We start from the raw sequence: 27,541 nt of genomic DNA on the forward strand, positions 1-27,541 counted from the left end.
AGAATCCCAGAGAAATCTGGACCGGAATTCTCTGGCCATTGCAATTCACATTTCCCGCCGGCAGCACCCCCCCGCAGGTGGGTTGGCTTCAATGGGAAATCCCATTGGCAAGTGGCTGGAGTAGATAAACCCGCTGCCAGTGAACAGCAACCAATGAAAAACACCCAGCTGGGGGAAGCGGAGAATCCGGCTCCTGTAAAGCACAGGGAATAACAATAAAGCAAATCGATTACAGAAACAGACAGTTGTCTACTAGGCCTATATGTTTCAAAAGTAGGTGTCCAGCTCTCCATCATCATGCACCATCTACAAGTAACAGTTTAGGAGAGAGACAAACAGGGCGAATCACAAATGTACTGAGTAGAAAGTTAATTTAATGTTTGTGATTGAATTCTGACTCAGTGAGACTCCACATGGATTTTATCCCTGTTCAGACGCATTACATTTCACAATCAATACAGCATGAAGTGCTGGGACTCCATTTCACAGATCCACAAGTGACAAGAAAAACCGACATGCAGATTGCAGGTTCCTTCCACACCCCATGTACACTCTACCCAATCATAGACTCTCAACACTCATTTAATCTTATTCCACACTCTATGTACACTCTGTAACCGACTCTCATCAACTCATTTAATCTCCCAATGAAAGTCCTATTCAAATTTGCCCTGATTCCGCAAGGTAAATCCCAAATATTCATGATCCGCACATCTGAACCAGCACCATGTAAACCATAGTGCGGTATCCTGATCATAGAACATAGAGCAGTACAGCACAGAACAGGCCCTTCGGCCCTCGATGTTGTGCTGAGCACTGGCCGAAACCAAGATCAAGCTATCCCACTCCCTGTCATTCTGGTGTGCTCCATGTGCCTATCCAATAACCGCTTGAAAGTTCCTTAAGTATCCGACTCCACTATCACAGCAGGCAGTCCATTCCACACCTTAACCACTCTCCGAGTAAAGAACCTCGGACATCTCTCCTATATCTCCCACCTTGAATCTTATAGTTATGCCCCCTTGTAACAGTTACATCCACCCGAGGAAATAGTCTCTGAACGTCCACTCTATCTATCCCCCTAATCATCTTATAAACCTCCATTAATTCACCTCTCATCCTCCTCCGCTCCAAAGAGAAAAGCCCTGGCTCCCTCAACCTTTCCTCATAAGACCTATCCTGCAAACCAGGCAGCATCCTGGTAAATCTCCTTTGCACCCTTTCCAATGCTTCTACATCATTCCAATAATGAGGTCACCAGAACTGCACACAATACTCCAAATGTGGTCTCACCAGGGTCATGTACAGTTGCAGCATAACCCCGCAGCTCTTCAACTCAAGCCCCCTGTTAATAAACGCTAACACACTATTGGCCTTCTTCACGGCTCTATCCACTTGAGTGGCAACCTTCAGAGATCTGTGGACATGAACACTGCTGGTAACTAGTCTCCAGTCTGAAAATTTTCCATCCACCACCACCCTCTGTCTTCTATGTGATAGCCAGTTACTTATCCAATTGGCCAGGTTAGTTGTTAACATTTAATGTAGGAATACTAAAAAGGAATGGAAGGATTTAACCGTGACTGGATTCAGAGTGTATTACATTAGTAAGACTCAATTAATATTCAATGGATGCTAATGGCAGTGAACTCTCCTGGAGAACTGAGCAACATTTTTGCCTCAACCAGACCTTAAAAACAGTCTACCTGTTCAGTCATCTGACTACTTTGGGATCTTGCTTTGCACATAGATAAATAGATACATAGAAGGTAGGAGCAGGAGACCTTTTGGCCCTTCGAGCCTACTCCGCAATTCATCACGATCATGGCTAATCAACCAACTCAATAGCCTAACCCTGCTTTCTCCCCACAGCCTTTGATCCCATTCTCCTCAAGTGCTATATCCAGCTGTCTCTTGAATATATCAAAGTTTTAGCATCAACTACTTCCTGTGGTAATGAATTCCACAGGCTCACCACTCTGTGTGAAGAAGTGTCTCCTTATCTCTGTCCGAAATGGTTTACCCTGAATCCTCAGGCTGTGACCCCTGGTTCTGGACACACCCATCATTGGTAACATCTTCCCTGCATCTACCCTGTCTAGTCCTACTAGAATTTTATAAGTCTCTATGAAATCTCCCCTCATTCTTCTGAACTCTAGCGAGAACAATCCCAACTTAGTCAATCTCTCCTCATATGACAGTCCTGCCATCCCTGGTAAACCTTCGCTGCACTCCCTCAAGAGCAAGAACATCCTTCCTCAGAGGAGACCAAAACTGCACACAACACCCCAAGTGTGGTCTCACCAAGGCCCTGTACAATTGCAGCAACACATCCGTTTCTATATTCTAAACCTCTTGCAATGAAGGCCAACATACCATTAGCCTTCTTTACCGCCTGCTGCACCTGCATGCTTACCTTCAGCGAATGGTGCACAAGGACACCCAGATCCCACTGCACATTCCCCTCTCCCAATTTACAACCATTCAGGTAGTAATCTGCCTTCCTGTTTTTGCTTCCAAAATGAATAACTTCACACTTATCCAAATTATACTGCATCTGCCATTGGTTTGCCCATTCACCCAACCTGTCCAGATCTTGCTGTAGGATCCCTGCATCCTCGTCACAATTCACCCTCCCACCTAATTTGGTATCATCTGCAAACTTTAAGATGTTACATTTTGTTCCCTCATCCAAATCATTAATATAAATTGTGAATAGCTGAGGTCCCAGCACCGATTCCTGTGGTACCCCACTGGTTACTGCCTGCCAATTCGAAAAGGACCCATTAATCCCGACTGTTTCCTCTCTGCCAACCAGTTTTCTATCCACCTCAATACATTTCCCTCAATCCCATGTGCTTTAATTTTGCACAATAATCTCTTATGCGGGACTTTGTCAAACGCCTTCTGAAAATCCAAAATATACCACATCGACTGGCTCCCCCTTGTCGACTGTACTGGTTACATCTTCAAAGAATTCCAACAGATCTGTCAAGCATGATTTTCCCTTCATAAATCCATGCTGACTCTGACTGATCCTGCCTCTGCTTTCTAAATGTTCCACTATAAAGTCCTTGATAATGGATTCAAGCATTTTCCCCACTACCGATGTTGGGCTTACATGGTGCAGAAACAGTTGCTGCACTCCAAAAGGGATTGGCTGCATGCGTGATGGTCTTTCAGAGAGATGCAGCATACATATTAATGGACTTTCCCACCAGAAGGGTAGGATACCTCAGAAGATCGGCAAACATTTATCTCCATGGCTAAGATGAGCAATAGCCATAACTTGCCGTACCTTGTCAATGATGGATTGCATGTGAGATTTGTGTGACAGGTCGCCATAAAGGAGGGAGGACCATTGGTCGGGAGCAATGCGAAGGCCGGCTTCCATGGCAATCTGCACAATCTGAGAATCATGCTCCCGCCGCAGTGCTTCATATGTCCGAAACTCCTCCTTCAGCTGCATCAACGAAGAATCCTCATCTCTCTTTGTGACCTGCAACAGTGAATAACCATTAAACACAGGGTCAGAAACAGAGTGACCATTAAACACGGGTTCAGAAACAGCATCACCATTAACAAGGAACAATACAGCACAGGAACAGACCCTTTGGCCCTCCAAGCCTATACCGGTCATGATACCACCCTTGGCCAAAACCCTCAGCACTTCCTTGTGCCGTATCCCTCCACACCCATCCTATCCACTTATTTGCCGAGATGTCTTTTGAATGCTGTTAATGTATCTGCTTCCACAACCTCCCCTGGCAATGCATTTCAGGCACTCACCACACTCTGTGTAAAAAAAACCTGCCTCGCACATCTCCTCTAAACTTTGCCCCACGGACCTTAATCTTACGCACCCTGGTGACTGACCCCTCCACCCTGGGAAAGTGTGTCTGCCCATCCACTCTATCCATGCCCCTCATAATCCTGTCGACCTCTATCAGGTCACCCCTCAACTTCCGACTTTCGAATGAAACAATCCGAGACTATTCAGCCTCTCTGCATAGCTAACACCCTCCAGACCAGGCAACATCCTGGTAAACCTCCTCTGAACCCTCCCCAAAGCCTCCACATCCTTGTGGTAGTGTGGCTGAATTGTGTGCAATATTCCAAGTGCGGCCTTACCAACTGTAGCATGACTTGCCAGTTTTTAAACACTGGTTCAGAAACAGAGTGACCATTAGACACATACATAGATACAGAGAAGATAGGAGCAGGAGACGACTTTTTGGCCCTTCGAGCCTGCTCTGCCATTCATCACGATCATGGCTGATCCCCTTTCTCCCCATAACCTTGGATCCCATTCTCCCCAAGTGCTATATCCAGCCGCCTCTTGAATATATTCAAAGTTTTAGCATCAACTACTTCCTGTGGTAATGAATTCCACAGACTCACCATTCTTTGCGTGAAGAAATGCCTCCTTCTCTCGGTCTGAAATGGTTTACCCGAAATCCTCAGGCTGTGACCCCTGGTTCTGGACACACCTATCATTGGTAACATCTTCCCTGCATCTACCCTGTCTAGTCCTGCTAGAATTTTATAAGTCTCTATAAGATCGCCCCTTATTCTTCTGAACTCCAGCGAGAACAATCCCAACCTAGTCAATCTCTTCTTATATGACAGTCCTTCCATCCCTGGAATCAGTCTGTAAACCTCCGCTGCACTCCCTCGAGAGCAAAAACATCCTTCCCTTCTTCTATACTTGAAACCTCTTGCAATGAAGGCCAACATACCATTAGCCTTCTTTACCGCCTGCTGCACCTGCATGCTTACCTTCAGCAAATGGTGCACAAGGTCACCTAGGTCCCGCTGCACATTCCCCTCTCCCAATTTACAACCATTCAGGTAGTAATCTGCCTTTCTGTTTTTGCTTCCAAAATGAATAACCTCACACTTATCCAAATTATACTGCACCTGCCATTGATTTGCCCAACCTGTCCAGATCTTGCTGTTGGATCTCTGCATCCTCGTCATAATTCTTCCTCCCACCTAATTTGGTATCTTCTGCAAACTTTGAGATGTTACATTTTGTTCCCTCATCCAAATCATTAATATATAACGTGAATAGTTGGGGTCCCAGCACCGATCCCTGTGGTACCCCACTAGTTGCTGCCTGCCAATTTGAAAAGGACCCATTAATCCCTACTCTTTGTTTCCTCTCTGCCAACCAGTTTTCTAAATACCTTAATACATTTCCCCAATCCCATGCGCTTTAATTTTGCACAATAATTTCTTGTGCGGGACTTTGTCAAATTCCTTCTGAAATTCCAAATATACATCGACTGGCTCCCCTTTGTCGACTGTACTGGTTACCTCTTCAAAGAATTTGTCAAGCCTGATTTTCCCCTCATAGATCCATGCAGCCTCTGACTGATCCTGCCACTGCTTTCTAAATGTTCCGCTATAAAATCCTTGATAATGGATTCAAGCATTTTCCCCACTACCGATCTTAGGCTCACTGGTCTATAATTCCCTGCTTTCTCTCTACCTCCCTTTTTGAATATCGGAGTGATGTGAGCTACCCTCCAATCTGCAGGGACAGTTCCAGAGTCTATAGAATCCCGGAAGATGCCCACCAATGCATCCACTATTTCCAGAGGCATCCCCTTAAGCACTCTGGGATGCAGATTCTCAGGCCCTGGGGATTTATCCGCCTTCAATCCCATCAGTTTTCCCAGCACCATTTCTCTACTAATGTTGATCTCCCTCAGTTCTTCCCTCTCACTAAACCTTTCATTCTCCAATATTTCTGGGATTTGATTTGTGTCCTCATTTGTGAAGACAGAACCAAAGTATGTATTCAATTGCTCAGCCATTTCTTTGTCCCTTATTATGCATTCTCCTGTTTCTGTCTGTAGGGGGCCTACATTTCTCTTGAGCAATCTCCTTCTCTTCACATATCTGTAGAAACTCTTTGTCTCAGTCTTTATGTTCCCTGCAAGCTTCCTTTCGTACTGTACTTTCCCTTCTTAATCAATCCCTTCGTCCTTCTTTGATAAATTCCAAATGGCTCCCAATCCTCAGATCTATTATTTTTCTTGGCCAATCTGTATGCTTCTTCCTTGTATCGGATACTATTTCTAATTTCCTTTCTAAGCCATGGATTGGCCCTCTTACCCCCTCTGCTTTTGTGCCAGACAGGAGTGAACAGTTGCTGTAGTTCCTCCATGCGTTCCTTGAATGTTTGCCATTGTCTATCCACTGTCACCCCTTTAAGTAACTTTCCCCAATCTATCAATGCCAACTCACGCCTCATGTCCTCATAGTTCCATTTATTAAGATTCAGCACCCTAGTCTCCGAATCAACTACTTCACTCTCCATCTTGACATAAAATTCTATCATGTTATGGTCGCTCATACCCAAGGGGTCTCGTACAGCCAGATTGGCAATAATTCCCTTCTCATTACACAGTACCCAGTCTAAGGTGGCCTGCTCTAGTTGGTTCCTCCACATATTGGTCAGGAAAACCATCCCGTATACACTCCAGGAATTCCTCCTCTACGGCATTGTGGCTAATTTGATTTTCCCAATCTATGTGAAGATTAAAATCACCCATGATCACCCATCTATGTTCTATTCCCTTGTTACACGCATTTCTAATTTCTTGTTTAATGCCATTCCCAACCTCACCACTGCAGTTTGGGGGTCTATATATGACACCCACTAATGTTTTTTGTCCTTTGGTATTCCTCAGCTGTACCCATACAGATTCCGCATTGTCAGAGCTAATACCCTTTCTCACTATTGTGTTAATTTCCTCTTTAACCATCAGTGCCACTCCACCACCTTTTCTTTTATGCCTGTCCTCCCTAAATACTGAGAACCCTGGGACATTCAGTTCCCATCCCTATTCACCCTGCAGCCATGTCTCCGTAATCCCAATTATATCATACCCACGGGTTCAGAAACAGTCACCATTTGGGAAACACGGTAGCACAAGTGGATAGCACTGTGGCTTCACAGCGCCAGGGTTCCAGGTTCGATTCCCGCTGGGCCACTGTCTGTGCGGAGTCTGCACGTTCTCCCCATGTCTGCATGGGTTTCCTCCAGGTGCTCCGGTTTCCTCCCACAGTCCTAAGACGTGCAGGTTAGGTGGGTTGGACATGATAAATTGCCCTTTGTGACCAAAAAGGTTAGGAGGACTTATTGGGTTACGGGAATTTGGTGAAAGTGAGGGCTTAAGTGGGTCGGTGCAGACTCTTTTTTTTTTTTCTTTTTATAAATTTAGATTAGCCAATTATTTTTTTCCAATTAAGGGGCAATTTAGCGTGGCCAATCCACCTACTTTGCACATTTTTTGGGTTGTGGGGGCGAAACCCACGCAGACACGGGGAGAACGTGCAAACTCCACACGGACAGTGACCCAGAGCCGGGATCGAACCTGGGACCTCAGCGCCGTGAGGCGGTTGTGCTAACCACTAGGCCACCGTGCTGCCCCCTGGGTCGGTGCAGACTCGATGGGCCGAATGGCCTCCTTCTGTACTGTATGTTCTATGTTCTTATTAAACATGGATTCAGAAACAGAATCACCATTAAACATGGATTCAGAAACAGCGTCACCAATGAATCCGGTTTCAGAAACAGAGGGCAGGATTCTCTGTTTGGGACACTAAGTCCTCCCGTTGGAGTAACATTGCTCCTGGTCTGCACTGGCGCAAGTGACGGCAGCCAGGAGTGATTCCCTCTCCTTTGAAGAGCAGGGAGCTCACAGAATTCTTTTCTGAATCCCACTATTGGGCTGCCCCCTCCCCGCTACAACGCAATTCCTGTCCCCTCCCACGCTGATAAGTAGGGGAATCGCTTGCCCTCCCTTTACATCACAGGAATTACAGGTCACCCCCCCTCACAGCACAACGATGGACTGATCCCACCCCCCACCCACAATCGACCCCCCATCAGAGACTTTCCATATCAGAGACCCTCCATATCACAAAACTCCCTCATCAGAGAATACCATATGAGATACTCCCCCATATCAGAGATCCTCCATATGAGAACCCCCCCCCAATCAGAGACCACCATATTAGATACTCCCCCATATCAGAGACCCCCATTTTAGAGACCCCCATAATAAGAGACCCTCCCATCAGCCCTGCCTGGAAGCTGAAGAGTGGTCAAGGCAGTAACAGTGAAAAAATCACTGCTTTTCACTTACCCATGCCTTACATCTGGCAGAAGCATTGAAAGCAGCAGCTGTTACTTCATAGAAAGTCAAAACCCATCACAAAGGTATAAAACCCCTCAGATCCTTTGATCTGCGAGGCTTTTATTCACTTTCAACAAGAAATAGCTTTTAGTAGGCTTTAACTGACATGGTAATAGCTTCCAGATCGGCGTCTGGATTATTTATTCTCATTTCCCTTCATGCTTGAATGCACCTCAAGTACCCTGCTGCGAAGCTCACCACAATGTTTATAAACCTCTGGGAGATAAATACTTACGATTTCTCCTTTTCTCAGCAGAAAGCACTTAACTTATTTTGGAGTGGTGAGGACCTGTCAATCATAGCTAGATCTCCAACTGAGACCGAGGCTGGAATTCTCCTGCCATTGCGATTCACTATTTCTGCCGGATGCACACCCCTACCTCCAGGTTTCCCTGCGGGGTGGGGTGGCTTCAAAGAGAAATCTCATGGACAAGCAGCGGTAAGACAGAATACAGTGAACAACGTGCTGCTGAGAAACACGTTGGTGGGGAACTGGGGAATCCAGCCTCTAACCAGTGATTTCTAAAGATTGAGCAGTATGTACTTGCTTTTTTAAAAACTATATGCCTCTATTTATAAAGCTAGGTAACCCAGCCTCATCAAAGATGTGTGTTTGGACACCTCGAGGTCATATTCTTCTGCAACCCCATTAAAACTACCAATTTTACATTGTTTAACATCATTCTTCTTTCCAAAATGCAACACTTCACACTTCTGTACATGACTCTTTATCTGCCATGTATCTGCTTATTTCACCAGCCTGTTATTGACCTCCTGGAGTCAACTACTATCCTCCTCCTGCTTTACTCCAGTAATATGCATTTATGTAGCACCGTAGACATGGTAAACTACCAAAGTAATTTCACAGGAGTGACAGCAGCCAAATTTGATACCAAACCACAAAAGGAAATATTGAAAAGCTCAGTCAAAAAAGTAGATTTTTAGAAGCGTCTTAGAGAAGGAGAGACCAGAGAGGAGGACAGAGACATGTGAGGCGGAGAAGTTTAGGGAGGGAAATCTAGAGCTTAGGGCCTCATCAGCTGAAGGCATGGCTGCCAATATTGGAGTAATAGAAACTGAGGATGTGCATGATGCCAGTCTTGGAGGAACAAAGAGGTCTCGGTGGGTTGTAAGAAGTTACAGAAATGGCCAGGGGCAAGGCCATGCACAGATTTGAAATGAGAATGAGAACTTTGAAACAAGAATTGAAAAAGAAAATCAGGTTGTTGCTGGAGTGGGAGCCAATGTAGGTTGGCGAGCAGCTGGGTTGGTGAGATTTGGAATTAATTAGGATACAGGTAACAGAGTTTTTTTGGATGAGTTCAAATTTATGGAGGGTGGAAGGTGAGTCGGTCTCCAGGAAAGCATTGAAATAGTGTATTTTATAGGACACTAAATAGATGACTTTTCCAGCAGCAGATCGGCTGAGACAGGGTCAGAGATGTGGGATGTTATGGAGGTGAAATTTGGTGGTCATGATGGGAGTGGACATGGGGTCTGAAGCTCACCTTCAGGAACAACAATGTTGCCAGTGGTTTGCATCAGCCTCAGACATTGGTCACAGAGATAGTAGCTTGGGAATGGATACTGTGGCAGGGACCAAACACAATGGGCGGGATTCTCCACTGGCTGACGCCAAAAATCGGGAAACGCAATTGGCCGGACGACTGTTTCTGACGGCAAAATAGCGGCGGGCGGCGATTTGATGTCAAATCGCAATTGTCCGTCACCTCGACAGCGGCATCAATGCGGTCCAGAACGCACGTACAGTAAACACTGTATATCATTAGCGGGCCTGACCCGGTATTCTCCGGGTCCACCGGGTTTTTTCGCCTCCGATGGGCCTAGTTCCCAATGATGTGCTTGACATGTGCTTTGAAAAATCATAAAACCAGCATCGTGGTTGCTGAGCGAGAGAGGGGGGGGGGGTTACAGAAAGTGTCCAACATCAGCATAGTTTGCTGACAGTTGTGCCACTGGTCAGGGGGTTTTGCCAGGGTTTAGGGAGTGCGGGGGGGCTGGCCAGGAGATGGGCTATGGGGTCCGGGTGGACGGACATGGAACACCATTACCACAGTCGGAAAGGCAGCCATACAGGTGCACTGCCGCTGATTGTAAACTTAGGGCCACGAGTCGGACAGGTGTCCCCCATGCCACCCCCTAGCTGACCCATTAGCAATATGGGCGCACTCCAGCATAACCAGTACCATCTTGTTGGCTGGGATGGTGTGTGTGGGGAGTGAAGTGTGTACGTGCGGTTGCAGCTTGTCAGCCTCCTGAGCATCCATACCCAACGAAACACACACGCTTTTTGATTGCAATTGATTGTATTCCATGTAGCGCACGGTGCTAGTCCCTCAACAGACGCTGAATCAGTCCAGGTTCGGCACCATTTTTGCTGTCGTGAAATTGCACGAATATTGCCACGGCAACAACACTTAGGGCGGGATTCCCCGATCGGCGACGCTGAAATCGCAGTTGCCGATCGGCCGGAGAATCAAATTTTACGCTGGAATTGGGGTGGCGGCTATTTTCCGATGCTTCGGCTCCTCAAAAACGGCGTACACGAGGTGTACGCACACGCTGTCGGGACGGCCTCAGGATGCCATCTGATGCCCTCCCCTGATGCTCCGAGTCCCCAACGGTGTGGGGCGCGTGTCCTCACAACTTTCGGGGACCTTGCGGACTGTGTCCAGCATCACCACAGTCGGGGTGGGGAGCCATTCCACTGGCTGGGGGAGCGCTGGCAGGGGCTTGGGGGGGGGGGGGACACTGGTGGTAGCGAGGCAGGGTTACAGGGGGACGGTAGGCCGGGTCCGTGCACGGCTGCCACCATGTTGTACGGCACAGTTGCTGCAGGCCATTGCCGTGCACATGCGTGGCCACGGACCCGGAAATTCTGCGTCCGTATCGGCAGGCTGGCTTTACATGGCGCAGCTGCTAGCCCTCCACCGGGCGGAGCATCGGTGCGGGGGTGCCGCCGACCTTTTGGTCGTAAGACCAGACGGATCCTGCGGACAGAGCCGCAGAATCCAGCCCTCAGTCTCAGGAACGGAGAATCCAGCCCAATGGCCAGAATTCTCCAGCTGTTCGCTGGCGGCGGGAGTCTCTGGTCCTGCCCTCAGCGCACCCCCACCCATGGGTTTCCCGGCGGTTTGGGGTGGCTTCAAATAGGGTAGGAAATCCCATTGGCAGCTGTGGGAGCAGAGAAGCCCACCGCCAGTGAACAACTGCCATGTCATGTTGCCGAGAAACATGTGGCTGGGACGAAATTTCCCAGTGTTTAGCTGAAGGAAATTTCTGCTCCACCAATACAGGATAGCAGACACAGCACAACAAATCAACGGCACTGCAGAGAGATGCCAGTGAGATCAGGCTGGGTGTCATCGGCACAGATATGAAATGCAACATTAATGAGCTCTGAGCCATCAGCAAACTTTCAAAATTATTCCCGTTATGCATGTTCAGGTCAACGATACATATCAGATTAATTATTAGGCTTGGCAGTTGCCCTTAAATGAATCTACACATTTCAACTGGGGCCAAAGACCTACTTTGAAACAGGAGGCTCTGTAGAGCAGTTGAACCACATGCCCAATGCTGGTCTTCGAGGCTTGAGGAAATCGAGGTTCCAGTCTCTGGACTACAAACAGTACCAAAACCTTTCTGGAGAGTGCAGAGCCATCCTCAAGTGCAAGGAGGACAAGTTTGAGGGCTTCTTCCTGCATAGCTGGGAACCAAAGAGATTAATAAACCAAAATTGCAAAAATTAATCATTCTCCATCCGACACATAGCTCACTACTCCTGGTTCTGTATTTAGAGTTTAGTTACCATCCATCCTGTATAAGCTCCAATCTTGCCCCACTCTCCTGGCCCTCCAATCTTGCCCCCTCCTCCACTCCTGCCATTTCCCTCCGATACCATCCATCCTTCATTCTCTCCCATCCCCCCATACCCTATTCCCTCCCATCCTCCAGTCTCTCCCATCCCACCACGCCCTCCAATCTCTCCCATCCCGCCCCGTCCTCCACTCTCTCCCATCCCGCCCCGACTCCACTCTCTCCCATCCCGCCCCGTCCTCCACTCTCTCCCATCCCGCCCCGTCCTCCACTCTCTCACATCCCGCCCCGACTCCAGTCTTTCCCATCCCGCCCCGTCCACCACTCTCTCCCATCCCGCCCTGACTCCAGTCTCTCCCATCCCACCCCGCCCTCCAATCTCTGCCATCCCGCCCCGTCCTCCCCTCTCTCGCATCCCACCCCGTCCTCCAGTCTCTCCCATCCCGCCCTCCAATCTCTCCCATCCCGCCCTCCAATCTCTCCCATCCCGCCCCGTCCTCCACGCTCTCCCATCCCGCCCCGACTCCAGTCTCTCCCATCCCACCCCGTCCTCCACTCTCTCCCATCCCACCCCGTCCTCCAGTCTCTCCCACCACACCCCGTCCTCCAGTCTCTCCCATCCTGCCCCGTCCTCTATTCTCTCCCATCCCGCCCCGTCCTCCACTCTCTCCCATCCCGCCCCGTCCTCCACTCTCTCCCATCCCGCCCCGTCCTCCACTCTCTCCCATCCCGCCCCGTCCTCCACTCTCTCCCATCCCGCCCCGTCCTCCACTCTCTCCCATCCCGCCCCGTCCTCCACTCTCTCCCATCCCGCCCCGTCCTCCACTCTCTCCCATCCCGCCCCGTCCTCCACTCTCTCCCATCCCGCCCCGTCCTCCACTCTCTCCCATCCCGCCCCGTCCTCCACTCTCTCCCATCCCGCCCCGTCCTCCACTCTCTCCCATCCCGCCCTCCAATCTCTCCCATCCCACCCCGTCCTCCAGTCTCTCCCATCCCACCCCGTCCTCCAGTCTCTCCCATCCCGCCCCGTCCTCCAGTCTCTCCCATCCCGCCCCGTCCTCCACTCTCTCCCACCACACCCCGTCCTCCACTCTCTCCCACCACACCCCGTCCTCCACTCTCTCCCCCCACACCCCGTCCTCCAGTCTCTCCCATCCCGCCCCGTCCTCCAGTCTCTCCCATCCCGCCCCGTCCTCCAGTCTCTCCCATCCCGCCCCGTCCTCCACTCTCTCCCATCCCGCCCCGTCCTCCACTCTCTCCCATCCCGCCTCGTCCTCCACTCTCTCCCATCCCGCCCCGCCCTCCACTCTCTCCCATCCCGCCCTCCACTCTCTCACATCCCGCCCTCCACTCTCTCCCATCCCGCCCCGACTCCAGTCTCTCCCATCCCATCCTCCAGTCTCTCCCATCCCGCCCCGTCCTCCATTCTCTCCCATCCCGCCCCGTCCTCCTCTCTCTCGCATCCCACCCCGTCCTCCAGTCTCTCCCATCCCTACCCGTCCTCCACTCTCTCCCATCCCGCCCCGTCCTCCACTCTCTCCCATCCCGCCCTCCAATCTCTCCCATCCCGCCCCGTCCTCCACTCTCTCCCATCCCGCCCCGACTCCAGTCTCTCCCATCCCGCCCCGTCCTCCACTCTCTCCCATCCCGCCCCGTCCTCCAGTCTCTCCCATGCCGACCCGTCCTCCAGTCTCTCCCATCCCGCCCCGTCCTCCACTCTCTCCCATCCCGCCCCGACTCCAGTCTCTCCCATGCCGACCCGTCCTCCAGTCTCTCTGACCCCGCCCCCGACTCCAGCCTCTCCCATCCCACCCCGTCCTCCAGTCTCTCCCATCCCGCCCCGTCCTCCACTCTCTCCCATCCCGCCCCGACTCCAGTCTCTCCCATGCCGACCCGTCCTCCAGTCTCTCCCATGCCGCCCCGTCCTCCACTCTCTCCCATGCCGCCCCGTCCTCCACTCTCTCCCATCCCGCCCCGTCCTCCAGTCTCTCCCATCCGCCCCTTCCTCCACTCTCTCCTATCCCACCCCGACTCCAGTCTCTCCGATCCCGCCCCGACTCCAGTCTCTCCCGCCCCGCCCCGACTCCAGTCTCTCCCATCCCGCCCCGGCTCCAGTCTCTCCCATCCCACCCCGTCCTCCAGTCTCTCACCCCGCCCCCGACTCCAGTCTCTCCCATCCCACCCTGACCCCAGTCTCTGACCCTGCCCCAGACTCTCCCATCCGACCCTGACCCCAGTCTCTGACCCCGCCCCTGACTCGTCTCTGACCCCGCGCCCGACTCCAGTCTCACCCATCTCGCCCCGTCCTCCAGTTCCTCCGATCTCGATTAAATTATTCCGTTTATATTTATATACCATCAATTAGAGTTTTGTTGACTCTGCTAATTCCCAATCATTTATGTGGGAATTCTACAATCCACAGAGTAAAATTTAGAACAAATGAGAGAGGTAGAGGAGAATGGTCCTTTCAAATATTGCTTCTAACACCAAAGCTCTTTGGATCTTGGATGAAAGCATATTTTTGGGAGAGTGTAGTTTTTGAAGGAATTGTCTAATATCCTGAAGTGGTAACACATACAGGGAGTATTAAGTCAACAGCATTCAGTACTGTACCTGGCCCAAGGAATTGGCAGCCTCTGGCTCTGACAGCTGCCCAGAGATTGGATGACAGTTGCTGTGGGTTTTGATGTTGAAGGATGAGCTCAGTGACAGTGCGCTCCCCCAGCGAGCGGGCAGCTCTCATTGCCCGAATTCGGCCTTCTTCTTCCACCAGCTGACAGTGAACCAGGGTAACCAGCTTCCTCTGCATGGGCCTGCTCAGCACGCTCTGCGCAGCACTGCTGAGCACCACACCTGCGGTAGAACACAACACAGCTCAGCACAGGACGACGGGCAGGATGACGGTGCACAGGGACAGTACTTGAGGAACTCTCCAACCTGAACAGCCTAGTCTCCTGTCTACATGCGCTGCAACAACATCACTATTTACGGTCAGGAACATGGACATCAAACTTAAGCAGGCAAAGGGAGCCAGCCATCTGACGGGGCAAAGTCTGGCACCTGCAATTCCTCCACTCCCCAAAAACTCATCTCCATATTGTAAACAAGCTCATCGACAAAAATAAATCAGACATCCCACAGCAAGGCCCCACAGAGAGAGACACAGAGAGAGAGGGGGCAGCCAGTCACTTTACAAAGGATATTCTGGCAGAGATAGGAATTCTTTCCTTCGTGACATGACTTTAATTAGTTTTTTTAAATTTTATTTTAAATTTTATTTTTTATAAATTTAGATTAGCCAATTATTTTTTCCAATTAAGGGGCAATTTAGCGTGGCCAATCCACCTACTCTGCATATTTTTGGGTTGTGGGGGCGAAACCCACGCAGACATGGGGAGAACGTGCAAACTCCACACGGACAGTGACCCAGAGCCGGGATCGAACCTGGTACCTCAGCGCCGTGAGGCGGTTGTGCTAACCACTAGGCCACTGTGCTGCCCTCTGACTTTAATTAGTTATGGTGAAGTCAAAATTTAAAATGCCACCAGCCACCTACGACATTGCGAGATTTCCTTTTTCAGTTTGGCTGCATGCTGATCAACCCGAGAGCTGGAATTTCTGCTCGGATCTGACCTTCATTGTTTCAGGCTGCGTTTTGTTAATTCACCTCAGTATTAGACTTTGTCAATCCCTTAGCCACTAAGAATCAAACAGACTGTAAGTCTGTCTGAACTTGCACTGGAAAATATTGCAAGGTGCTTCACTGGAGTGTACGCAAGACAAACAAAGAAAGGCATTTGGAGCAGTATGTGGAGCTCTTTCCGAGAGGAAGATTGTGATAAATGTAAGAAATTGCTATAATTAGAATTACAATCTTTATTCGTGTCACAGTTGACTTACACTGACACTGCAATGAAGTTACTGTGAAAATCTGTTATATCTGTTGCAGTAATATTATTAAAGAATCTAGGTTCTACACAGTGACTACAGAAAGGCAATTAGGATGCCATAAAAGTTAGATCATCATTCTTTCCAGTCATGTATATTGTTTACCTATAAAGGACTAATGGAATTTTGTTTATAGAAGGATCCCTGCGATTTTGATAACTGAAGGGTTGTAGTTGGTCATAGTAAATGGTCATAACCCAGTTAGTGAGATAGAAATAATGTAATTAATGGGAGGAGCCAGTTCTGTAGCTGACAGTTTAGTTTTAGTTTTGCTGGAAATTTTGAGCTGCGCAGAAGCTTTTGCAAAGGGCTGTCAGTTTAAACAGTAGCCTGACACAGGCAATAATCTGCAGGCTGTTTCCTGATAGGGTCTCTGTCTCTCTCCAAGCAGTCTTTCCAAGAAATGGCTATTCAGCTGTAACCCTGTGTTTGCTAACGTATTTACAAGTGGCTTTTGACTTGTGATGGGTTTTGCTTGATTGGCGCTATCAGTTAGAATTTAAAGTGTTCCCTTTTATTGTTAAGAATTGTTTTACTGTTAAATGTAAGCTATTTTAGGTGATGTTAATGAAGGTTAATCTGTGCTAATAATTACTTTTTAAAAATATAACATATCCCTATTTGTCAGTGGGCTCCTGGAGTGAAGTATCCTTTCCTCAGTTTTCCAAATTTAAAACATGTGTTTGGGGTTCTTGTCTGGTATCCTAACAAATGTTGGGGTCTAGTCCGGAAATTTAACAGATATTAAGGAGCATCTTAAAGGAGGGCAACGTAGAGATGTTGGCACGGCCAATAGTGGAGCGAAGGAAGCAGGGATAGACAAAAGGTCCAATTTTGAGGGATGCAGGGAACTTGGAGGTTACAGAAATAGGGAGGGCAAAGTTTGTTTTAACACCAACAGGAGGAGACACAGTTCCCAAGCTCATTTATCATATGTGACAGCTTCCTGCTCAAGGCATTGCTCATTAAGACAATCCACAAACAGACAACTGTGAAAAACAGAGGACCTTCTTGTGGTCCTTCACGTCAGGCATTCCCCTCCTGAGTGCAATGTCATTTTGGGATAGTAAATGGCTGTAAGCTTCCTGTTCCACACCGGCAGCATTCTCTGGTATGGTTTGAAGTGAGGGGCCAGGGGCGCGCCGTGAAGTTGGCACAGGGATTTATTATTATTTTTTTTTTTAAAATGGGACCTTCTCTAAACAGACACGATTTATTGGAGTATCTCTCAGGGAGCTTATGTACAAGTAAGGGACCTCAGGCCAGAGAGACAGAGGCTGGATGCCTGAAGCCATTCAGATGTTTTAGAACCTCCTATCAAACTACTCGCACAGAAAGGGCAGCAGTCCCAAAAGTTAATGGGCGAACCAGACCGGCATGGTCATTCTGAATAATGGTGTGTAATTGGAAGTTAGGCCTGTATCCATTGGAGTTTAGAAGAATGAGAAGTGATCTTATTAAAGCATATAAGATCCTGAGGAGACTTGACAGGGTGGATGTTTCCCCTTATAGGAGAGACTAGAACCAGAGGACAGTTTAAAAAATAAGGGTAGCATCGTTCGGGAAAATAAGGGCTAGCACTGCTGCCTCAGTGCCAGGGACCTGGGTTCGATTCCAGCCTCGAGTCTGTGTGGAGTTTGCACATTCTCTGTGTCTGCGTGGGTTTGCTCTGGTTTCCTCCCACATTCCAAAGATGTGCGGGTTAGGTGGATTGGCCATGCTAAATTGCCCTTTAGTGTCCAAAGATGTGCAGGCTAGTAGGTGGGGTTAGACGGCGTTGAGATCAATTTCTTTTCCCTCAGAGGGTTGGGAGTCTGTGAAACTCTCATCTTCAGCGAGTGATGGTGGTGGCAGAGCCATTGAATCTTTTTATTGGTGGGTTAGATAGGTTCTTGATGGACAAAAGAGTTGAAGGTTATGGGGGGGGGGGGGGGGGCAGGAGGGCCTCAATTAGATCAGCCTCGATCTTACTAAATGGTGAAGCAGGCTGGAGGGGCCGAATGGCCTACTCGTGCTCCTAGTTTATATGATAGTATAGAGTGGAATGCCCCAAGGGGACTGAGGGTACCTCTGGTGCTGCTGAGAGGCTTGAGGTACAGTGCCAGTTCCTCCACACATTTCTTTGCTTCCTCGTAGTGTTTGGTATTTTCTGCTCCAGTACACAAGGTGACAGACTGCGGCTCTGGAATCTGCACATAAACAGTTCAAAGAGAAAAGCTGTTAAACTATATAGAATTAACACCGTTCATAACAATACTTCATAATAAATTAATGTCACAGAGTATAATGTAGAACTTTAACGCTCTTCACACAAGGGAAGGTATTTTAATGCAACTCTAACAGGGATTAATCTTAATAGCTGAAGCCTCCATTTGATTGGATAATCAGTTCTATGATGTAAACATTGGTGCTCTCTATGGCTGCAGGACATCCAAGAACTCTCCAGCCATGGGAGCATGTCTGGAGTATTGTCACTGGTGCACAGTGAGGAATTATATTGTGATGTGGAGATGCCAGCGTTGGACTGGGGTGAGCACAGTAAGAAGTCTTACAACACCAGGTTAAAGTCCAACAGGTTTGTTTCAAACACGAGCTTTCGGAGCACTGCTCCTTCCTCAGGTGAATGACCACTCACCTGAGAATAACTCATTCACCTGAGGAAGGAGCAGTGCTCCGAAAGCTCGTGTTTGAAACAAACCTGTTGGACTTTAACCTGGTGTTGTAAGACTTCTTCTGGAGCAGCAGGGTAGCATGGTGGTTAGCATAAATGCTTCACAGCTCCAGGGTCCCAGGTTCGATTCCCGGCTGGGTCACTGTCTGTGTGGAGTCTGCACGTCCTCCCCCTGTGTGCGTGGGTTTCCTCCGGGTGCTCCGGTTTCCTCCCACAGTCCAAAGATGTGCGGGTTAGGTGGATTGGCCATGCTAAATTGCCCGTAGTGTCCTAATAAAAGTAAGGTTAAGGGGGGGGTTGTTGGGTTACGGGTATAGGGTGTATACGTGGGTTTGAGTAGGGTGATCATGGCTCGGCACAACATTGAGGGCCGAAGGGCCTGTTCTGTGCTGTACTGTTCTATGTTCTTACTGAATTATATTGTAACGCTACATCATCAGGACTCGCATAGTATCCAACGCAGAGATGAATGCCCAGCAGCTTGGTCCCCAGAGAAAAGCTTCACCCTCTTTGAGTAAAGAGGGAAGGTACGACTTCAGCTCGAGTCAGTCCCTGTTTTGACATGGTCACGGAATCAAATCCCTCCAGAGATTTGGACAAATGATCCAGGCTGACACTCCAGTGCGGTAATGAGGGAATGCGGTGTTGTTGGAAAAGCTGTCGCCTCAGGCAGACACGTATGAAAGATCCCCGGTACAATTTTAAAAAGAGGAGACTTCTCACCGGTGTACTGGTCAATATTTATTTATCACTCAATCAACATCACTAAACCAGATTGTTTAGTCATTATCACACGTGTTTATTGGAGCTTATTGTGTACAAATTGGCTGCTTCAAAATTATTTTAATGACTGTAAAGTGCTTTGATGCCTCCCCGAGGTTGTGAAATCCACAATGTAAAAATGCACATTTCTTCAAAGCTTTCGGCTTACTTTTTACTCTTGGATAAGTGGTGAAGACAGAGTTGCTGTTCTTTGCACTGTGGAAACTAACCAGAGTCACAGTCTGCACTCAGATAACTGATACCTTTATAGGGTGAATCTCCATTGACCGACCCTGGTAGGGGGTTTCCCGATTGGAAGGAGAATGGAGCGTCAGCCGAGAAATGGGATTAGAACTGATGCTCCGGTCCCCCGACAGCAGTGGCAGTGAGCTACATGCACCGCGCTGGCACGGAGGATGACAATCGGTGATTTGCATCCATTTCCATCTGATTGATGAGCTGGAAATCCGGGTCTCCACCCCCACATCATAGCTGCTTTTGATGTGGTAAGGAGCTGCCAATCATAGCAATAGTGTATATAAACATTGTAGTTGGTATCAAATCAAGGTAATGGAGTTGCATTAAAATGTGAAGGAAAAGACAGATCAACAATCCACCAACAGCTGTCTCTGGAGTACGAAAACTGTCAATCATTGGCTAATGCTATGTATTGATATTCAAAATTGAATGGAAGATTTGCATTTCAAAGGCTGTCAAGGGATTTGTGGCCTGTTGAAGTGTGCTTGGCTTTCAAGGAAGTCTCTGACACCTGTAATAGCTGCTGCTTTAAACACTGCCTGAGGCACCAGATATTAGGGAAGGGTGAGCAAAAATGCAATGATTATTCACTCTACTGCCTGGACTGCTCTTCAGCTTTGGGTAACTCCTTCTAACCCTGGGTGGGTGAACTGCCGGGTTCTTTCGCCATATTGGAGGTCTTCCCTGTTTTGGGGTTTGGCTGGTCTGCCTGTAGGTCCTGTACATAATTCCAGTCGACCCCCCCCCCCCCCCCAAAATGATAAGCCGGTGCTTGTCAACGTTGGGGATTTCCGCCATGGTCTTCTTTATAAATTCCGTGTCGTCCCCGTTTGGAGCGTACACATTTACCAGGACTACCTGTGCTACGTCCAGGGCACCGCTGATCATGACGCACAGTCCTCCTGGATCAGTAACCGTCCTCGTCGCAGTAAACATCGTCCTCTTGTTTAGTAGTACGGCTACTCCCCCCTAGCCCTTGTCCCGTAGCAGGAATGGTAGGCCTGTCCCACCCAGCCCTTCTTACCCATAGTTGGTCCTTGTCCTTCAGGTGCGTCTCTTGGAGAAAGACTATGTAGGCTTTCTTATTTTTCAGGTGGGCGCAGGTTCTGGATCTTTCCACTGGGCCTTTTATTCCCCTGATGTTCCAGGTGTCTATCCTGATGGTGCTTTTTATTCCCCCTCCTGCGGGATCAACCATATTTACCTGGTGGACATGCCCTTGCATTTCCCTTTGTTAGGGGGTCACCCAACACCCTTCAAAGGGTGTTGGTGTCCAGGTACCCTCCAAAGTGGTTGCTTGCAGTGCCTGTGGTAGCCAGCCTAATGCCCTTACTATCTTTGCTTCTATGTTTGTACCCAACCCCCCCCATCTTCCCCCCCCCCGTTTCTTCCCCTAATTGTTCCCTGTTACTGATGCGTTACTCCCCCCTTTGCCAGGCGCTCTCTCCCTTGTGGGAGATGTGTCGTGGCCCCTGTCTCGCTCATGCTTCCTGGCGCTAGTCTTTCCGCTAGTGTGGTGGCCCCCCTCCCTGGGTCGGTTATGTATCCATCTGTCGCCCAATATCTGTTTTCCCTACCTATCGTTCTCCTCACCCTTTCCTGTGCTCTGCTGCCCTTGCTCTTTTCTCCCTCCATTGCAACCCTTGTCCTCAGAACAAGGCAATACTGTCCCGAGCAAAGTATCCTTCGAGTTGGATATTAAATTAATAAATAAACAAATAAAGTCTCTTTGGGTGCTCTTTTCACCGCTGTCAGACCAAAGATCTATCAATCCCGGCCTAAAATATATTGAATGCTGGAGCATCTAGAAACCTTTGTGTTGAAAATTCCAAAGATTTACAACCCTTTGAGTAAAGAAATTTCACCTCATCTCAGCCCTAAATGATCGGCTCCTTATCCTGAGACTGTGACCCTGTGTTTTAGATTCCCCGACCAGTGGAAACAATCTCTCAGCATCCACCCCATCAAACACCTTCAGGATTGTATAGGTTTCAATGAGATCACCTCTCATTCTTCTAAACTCCAGATAATATACACACAATTTATTCATCCTCCCATCATAGGACAACACCTCTCATCCTGAGACCAATGTAGCGAGCCTTTGCTATACCGCCTCCAATGCAAGTATATCCATTTTTAAGTATTGAGACCAAAACTACACCCAGTATCCCAGATGTGGAACCACCAAAACCCTGTATAATTGCAGCAAGATTTCTTTATTCCTGTAACCCCAATCCCTCTGCAAAAAAGGCCAACATACTATTTGCCTTCCAATTGCTTGCTGCACCTGCATGCTAACTTCCGGCATTTCTTGTAAAAGCACGCCCAAGTCTCTTTGAACATCACCATTTACAAGTTTCACACTTTTGTAAAAGAAATTCTGTTATGCATTTCTTAAACTCAAATGCTGTTCTATTCTTAAAACCAAAGTGAGTAACTTCACTGTTCTCCATCTGCCATCCTGTTGCCCACGCACTTAACCTGTCCATATCTCTTTTCAGCCTCACTGTGCCCTCACCACAGCTGTCTTCACACCTAGTTTGGCGTCATCAGCAAACTTTGATACATTACTCTCGGTCTCTTCAAAGTCCTTAATATGGACTGCAAATAGCCGAGGTCCTGCATTAATCCTCGCTGAATTCCATTATTCACTGCCTACCAACTTGAAAAATCCTTGTTTATGCCCACACTCTACTTTCTATCCATTAACCAATCCTCTAACCACACTAAAATATCTCACAGAAAGTGCAAGAGCTCTTAGCTTGCCTATTAACCTTTTGTGTGGGACCTTACTGAATGCCTTTTGGAAATTCAGGTACACTACATCTACTGGTTCCCCTGTATCAATCCTACTAGTCACATCCTCAAAAATCTCTTAAGAAATTTGTCAAACAGGATTTCCCAAATAAAACCAGGCTGACTTGTTTGAATCATACAATAGCTATTCTCAGTACATAGTTAAGACTTCCCTAAAAACAGATTCCAGCATTTTCTAACAACTAACGTGAGGCTAACTGGCCTATAGTTCACTATTTTCTCTCGCCCTCCTTTCCTGAAAAATAGTGTAACATTTACCAACTTCCAATCGAGTGGATTGTTCCAGCATCTAAGGAATTTTGGAAAATTATAGCCAGCACATCCACCATCTCTGCAGCTATCTCTTCTAGAATCCTAGGGTGTAGGCCATCAGGTCCGGATTTTAGTCCCTTGGGTTTCGCCAAAAAATATTAATTCCCTAATTTCCTAATGTCCTCACTTTTTAGCTCTTATAGTCTATTCCTGGTACAGAACTTAATCAATGCTGCCTCTGTCATTTCCTCAAACCCCAGGATAATTTCTCCTGTCTCTGCTTCTAAGGGACCAACGTTTACTTTAGCTATTTTCTTCATCTTTGCATATTTACAAAAGCTCTTGCAACCCATTTTCATATTTCTGGCTAGTTTACTCTCTTACTCTATTTTTTCTCTTTTTATCAACTTTTGGTAGCCCTCTGCTTGGGCTTGCTGTTGGTCTGTGCTACATTATACGGGTCCAATTCCTGTACCGGCTGAGGTTATTCATGATTGCCCACATTCTCAACCTTTCCCCTCGTCTGAGGTGTGGTGACCCTCGGGTTAAATCACCACCAGTCAGCTCTCAAAGGAGAGAGTAGCCGATGGTCCTCTGGGACTGTGGCGACATTTACATTTTTACATTGATGTTGTTCTTAATTTCCTGAGTGAGCCACGGTGGGATCTTTCTTGCTGAGTTTTTGTTTTTAAAATGAAATGTATTTTTGTTGAAGACTTTGAATCGGTTCTTTAAATCTTTTCCACTATTCACTTACCCCTTAGTCTATTTATTGAAATAACCTACGCCAGTTCTTTGCTCGCATCTATGTAATTGGCTTTAAGTTTAAGATTCATGTTTGCAATTGGGAGTATGTCACTTCGAAATTGGGTATTATGATCACTATTTCCCAGTGGGTCTTTTACTATGTCATTCCTAATTAACCCTGCTTCATTGTACAATACTAGATCGAAGATAGCTTCATCCCTAGTCAGTTCCACACGCATACAAACTCATCGCCGAGATCACTCTTGCCAATTCAGCAAGGTGAAATAATTCAAATGGGTCAATCAGAAGATGGCGCCTCAAAGCACTGGGTGCTGATAGACTTGCTAGACAGCCGATTCAGTGCTCCAAGGGGTCTCGCTCCGATTGGCCTATTTGATTTCTCTAACTCTTTAAAATTTTGCGTGCTGGAACCAGCATTTACTGGTCACGTGGTGGTTTCCAGCTTCACGGACCCCTTGGAGAACCTTCACGGACCCCTGGAGGTCTGTGGACCCTAGATTGGGAAACCTTGCCTTATGCCATCCTTCACTCTCAGCTCTACCCCGCCTCCGTTGCAGTTCTGTCTGTCTTTGAGAAATATTGTGTACCTGGAATATTTATTTCCAATCCTTGATCACATTGTAACCATGACTCTCTCATGGCGATTAAATTTAATTTTTTTACCTCTATTTGTGCCATGAATCAATGATGCTTCATGCATTCAGAGTAAGAACCTTTACCATCAATTTTTCTACTTTTATTTGTTGCAAAATCCTTACTTGCTGATCTACAATTTTTGTTAAACTCTCTGTCCCTTTACTCACATTTGGAAACAAATGGACTTATTAGTGATGTACAGCACGGTTTTGTGAAGGGGAGGTCGTGCCTCATTAATTTGATCGAGTTTTCCGAGGAAGTGTCAAAGGTGACAGATAAGGGAAAGGCAGTAGATGTTGTATACATGGACTTCAGTGAAGCCTTTGACAAGGTACCTCATGTGCACTAATACGAAAGGTGAAGGCACATGGGATCAGTGGAGAGCTGGCAAGTTGGATACAGAACTGGCTTGGGCACAGAAGACAGAGGGTAGCAGTAGAAGGGTGTTTTTCTGAATGGAAAGTTGTGACTGTGCGGATACTTTGGAGAGGGTACAGAAGCGGTTTACTAGGATGTTGCCTGGTATGGAGGGCATTAGCTATGAGGAGAGGTTAGATAAACTTGGTCTGTTCTCACTGGAACGACGGAGGTTGAGAGGCGACCTGATAGAGGTCTACAAGATTATGAGTGGCATGGACAGAGTGGATAGTCAGAGGCTCTTTCCTAGGGTAGGAGAGTCAAGTACTAGGGGACATAGGTTTAAAGTGCGTGGGAAAAGTTTAGAACTGGTGTGCGAGGCAGGTTTTTTTTTAACACACAGGGTGGTAAATATATGGAACAGCCTGGGGAGGTGGTGGGGGCAGGTACGATAGCGGCATTTAAGGGGCATCTAGCCAAATATATGAATAGGGTGGGAATGGAAGGGTACGGACTCCGTAAGTGCATACTGTTTTAATTTAGGCAGGTACCATGGTCGGCGCAGGTTTGGAGGGCCGAAGGGCCTGTTCCTGTGCTGTATTGTTCTTTGCTCTTCCTGCTTCATCCAGCTTGTTTTCGCCCACATCACTGTATTGTTCTGATGCCTTGATCTTTCTCTTTGGATTCCTAAATTTCTGTTCATCCAAACCCTCCCCCTTCTCTGTTACTTCAAAACCCTGTCCACAGCCCTAGTTCTATGATTGGCCTGGATACTGGTCACAGCCCAGGTCAAATAAGGATATTAATTGTTATGGAGCAAAGCTAAATAACTGGCATTCAGATGCCAGTCAGCCATAATTTAATTAAATGTTGGAAGAAGAGTCTGGGGCTAATGGCATCCTCCTATTGTCCTGGACAATTAAAAGTTCCCAATGGTAAAATACAATGGGCAAAATAATGGCTGGAGCCCTGAAGAAGCTTGCTGCACAGCGGAGCAAGGATTTGCAAGAGAGGGTCTCTACAGAGTCCGTGGTCATTCTACAGCTGGAGTGAGCGAGAGGAATTGACCTCATATGACCAAAATGTTTCAGTAACCCAGCCATTGCAGTTCTGTAAATAACACCTCCTTCCGACAGACAGATGTTGCAGGCACAGAAACTGTTCCTCTCGCCAAACATAGCCTGGGCACTGCATGCTGCAAGACCATACGCAGGCTGCACAATCATCGCATGACGTGGTCTAGGCTCGGTGTCACCTGCGCCTCTGCGATGACTTTAGCCTGCCTGTTCCAGCTTAACTTGTTTACAGACACCACGAGTCTATGAGCCAGCAGTGAGAGGGCTGACATCACTTTCTAATGTTGAGGGTGACCGGTGCTTCATCACATTTTGCCACAGATTGTACAGTGAATCTGCACAGAAAAGTCCAATTCATCATGAAGAAACATTACAGTACAAATTGTGTGTCACACATACGGGGAGAGCTGTGTGTACTGAACAGTGTGTCACACACAGGGGGAGCTGTGTGTACTGAACAGTGTGTCACACACAGGGGGAGCTGTGTGTACTGAACAGTGTGTCACACACAGGGGGAGCTGTGTACTGAACAGTGTTTCACAGACACAGAGGAGCTGTGTGTACAGGGAGAGCTGTGTGCACTGAACAGTGTGTCACACACAGGGAGAGCGGTGTGTATCGAACAGTGTGTCACACACAGGGGCAGCGCTGTGTGTTCTGAACAGTGTGACACACAGGGTGGTGTGTGTGTACTGTACAGTGTGTCGCACACGGGGGAGCTGTGTCTACTGCACAGATGGTCACACACAGGGAGAGAGCTGTGAGTACTGAACAGTGTGTCATACATAGGGGGGGAGGTGTGAGTACTGAACAGTGTGTCACACGGAGAGCTGTGCGTACTGCACAGATGGTCACACACAGGGAGAGAGCTGTGTGTACTGAACAGTGTGTCACACAGATGGAGAGCGCTGTGTGTACTGAACAGTGTGTCACACACGGCGGTGTGTGTGTGTGTGTACTGTACAGTGTATCGCACACTGGGGAGCTGTGTGTACTGCACAGATGGTCACACATGCGGAGAGGTGTGTGTACTGAACACTGTCACACACGGGGAGAGCTGCGAGTATTGAAAAGTGTGTCACACACAGGGGCAGCGCTGTGTGCACTGAACAGCACGTCACACACAGGGGGAGAGGTTTGTGTACTGGACAGTGTGTCACACACATGGAGAGAGCTGTGTGTATTGAACAGTGCGTCACACACGCGGAGAGAGTTGTGTGTACTGAACAGTGTGTCACACACAGGGGTAGCTGTGTGTACTGAACTGTGTGTCACACATAGGGATAGCTGTGTGTACTGTACAGTGTGTCCCACACAGGGTGAGCTGTGTGTACTGAACACTGTCACACACAGGGAGAGCTATGTGTAAAAACAGTGCGTCACGACTTCCGGTTGCGGCTATGCCTGGGAAGGTCGCACGGTCGGCAGCTCCCGTCGATATCGGACTTTTGGGCCCTTTTAAGGAGCTCCAGCGTTACTTTGACGACGATTCCAAGTGTGGGAAGAAAATAGTGAGGGTTCCCCAGCGCTGTATGGAGTGGACCAGGAGTTGGGCGATCAAAAAAAGCGGCTTTGGAGAAGAGGAGAACGGGTGCGAAAAACAATATGGCGGCCGGCGGGGATCAGGCAGCGTGGGGCCCAGTGCTCACGGGAGCAGCAGGAGTTTCTCAGAAGCTGCTTCGCCGAGTTAAAGGCGGAGATGTTGGCCCCTTGAAGGCTTCTATTGAAAGGTTGATGGAGACCCAGAAGATGCAGGGGACGGCGATCAAGGAGGTGCAGCAGAAGGCCTCTCGAGGGTGAGATTTTGGGCCTGGCGGTTAGAGTGGAGGCGTACGAGGCTCTGAACAATTCCTCATATCGATTTACTTCCTGTACCAGCCTCCCTGAACGGGCGCCGGAATGTGGCGACTATGGGCTTTTCACAGTAACTTTATTTGAAGCCT

At 48.2% G+C, this 27,541-nt stretch overlaps 1 protein-coding gene across 1 annotated transcript in view; it reads right to left on the minus strand.

The window, feature by feature from the left end:
- LOC119964245 (roquin-1-like) overlaps positions 1–27,541 on the minus strand; it is a 215,959-nt gene that overhangs the window by 92,370 nt on the left and 96,048 nt on the right. The window contains exons 4-7 of the mRNA XM_038793525.1: positions 18,070–18,190; positions 14,667–14,906; positions 11,768–11,943; positions 3,299–3,499 (exon numbers count right to left, since the gene is read on the minus strand). Coding sequence (XP_038649453.1) covers positions 3,299–3,499; positions 11,768–11,943; positions 14,667–14,906; positions 18,070–18,190 — 738 coding nt within the window. The remainder of the gene's footprint in view (positions 1–3,298; positions 3,500–11,767; positions 11,944–14,666; positions 14,907–18,069; positions 18,191–27,541) is intronic.

The sequence above is a fragment of the Scyliorhinus canicula genome, chromosome 4, assembly GCF_902713615.1.
Source record: "Scyliorhinus canicula chromosome 4, sScyCan1.1, whole genome shotgun sequence".
NCBI lineage: Eukaryota > Metazoa > Chordata > Chondrichthyes > Carcharhiniformes > Scyliorhinidae > Scyliorhinus > Scyliorhinus canicula.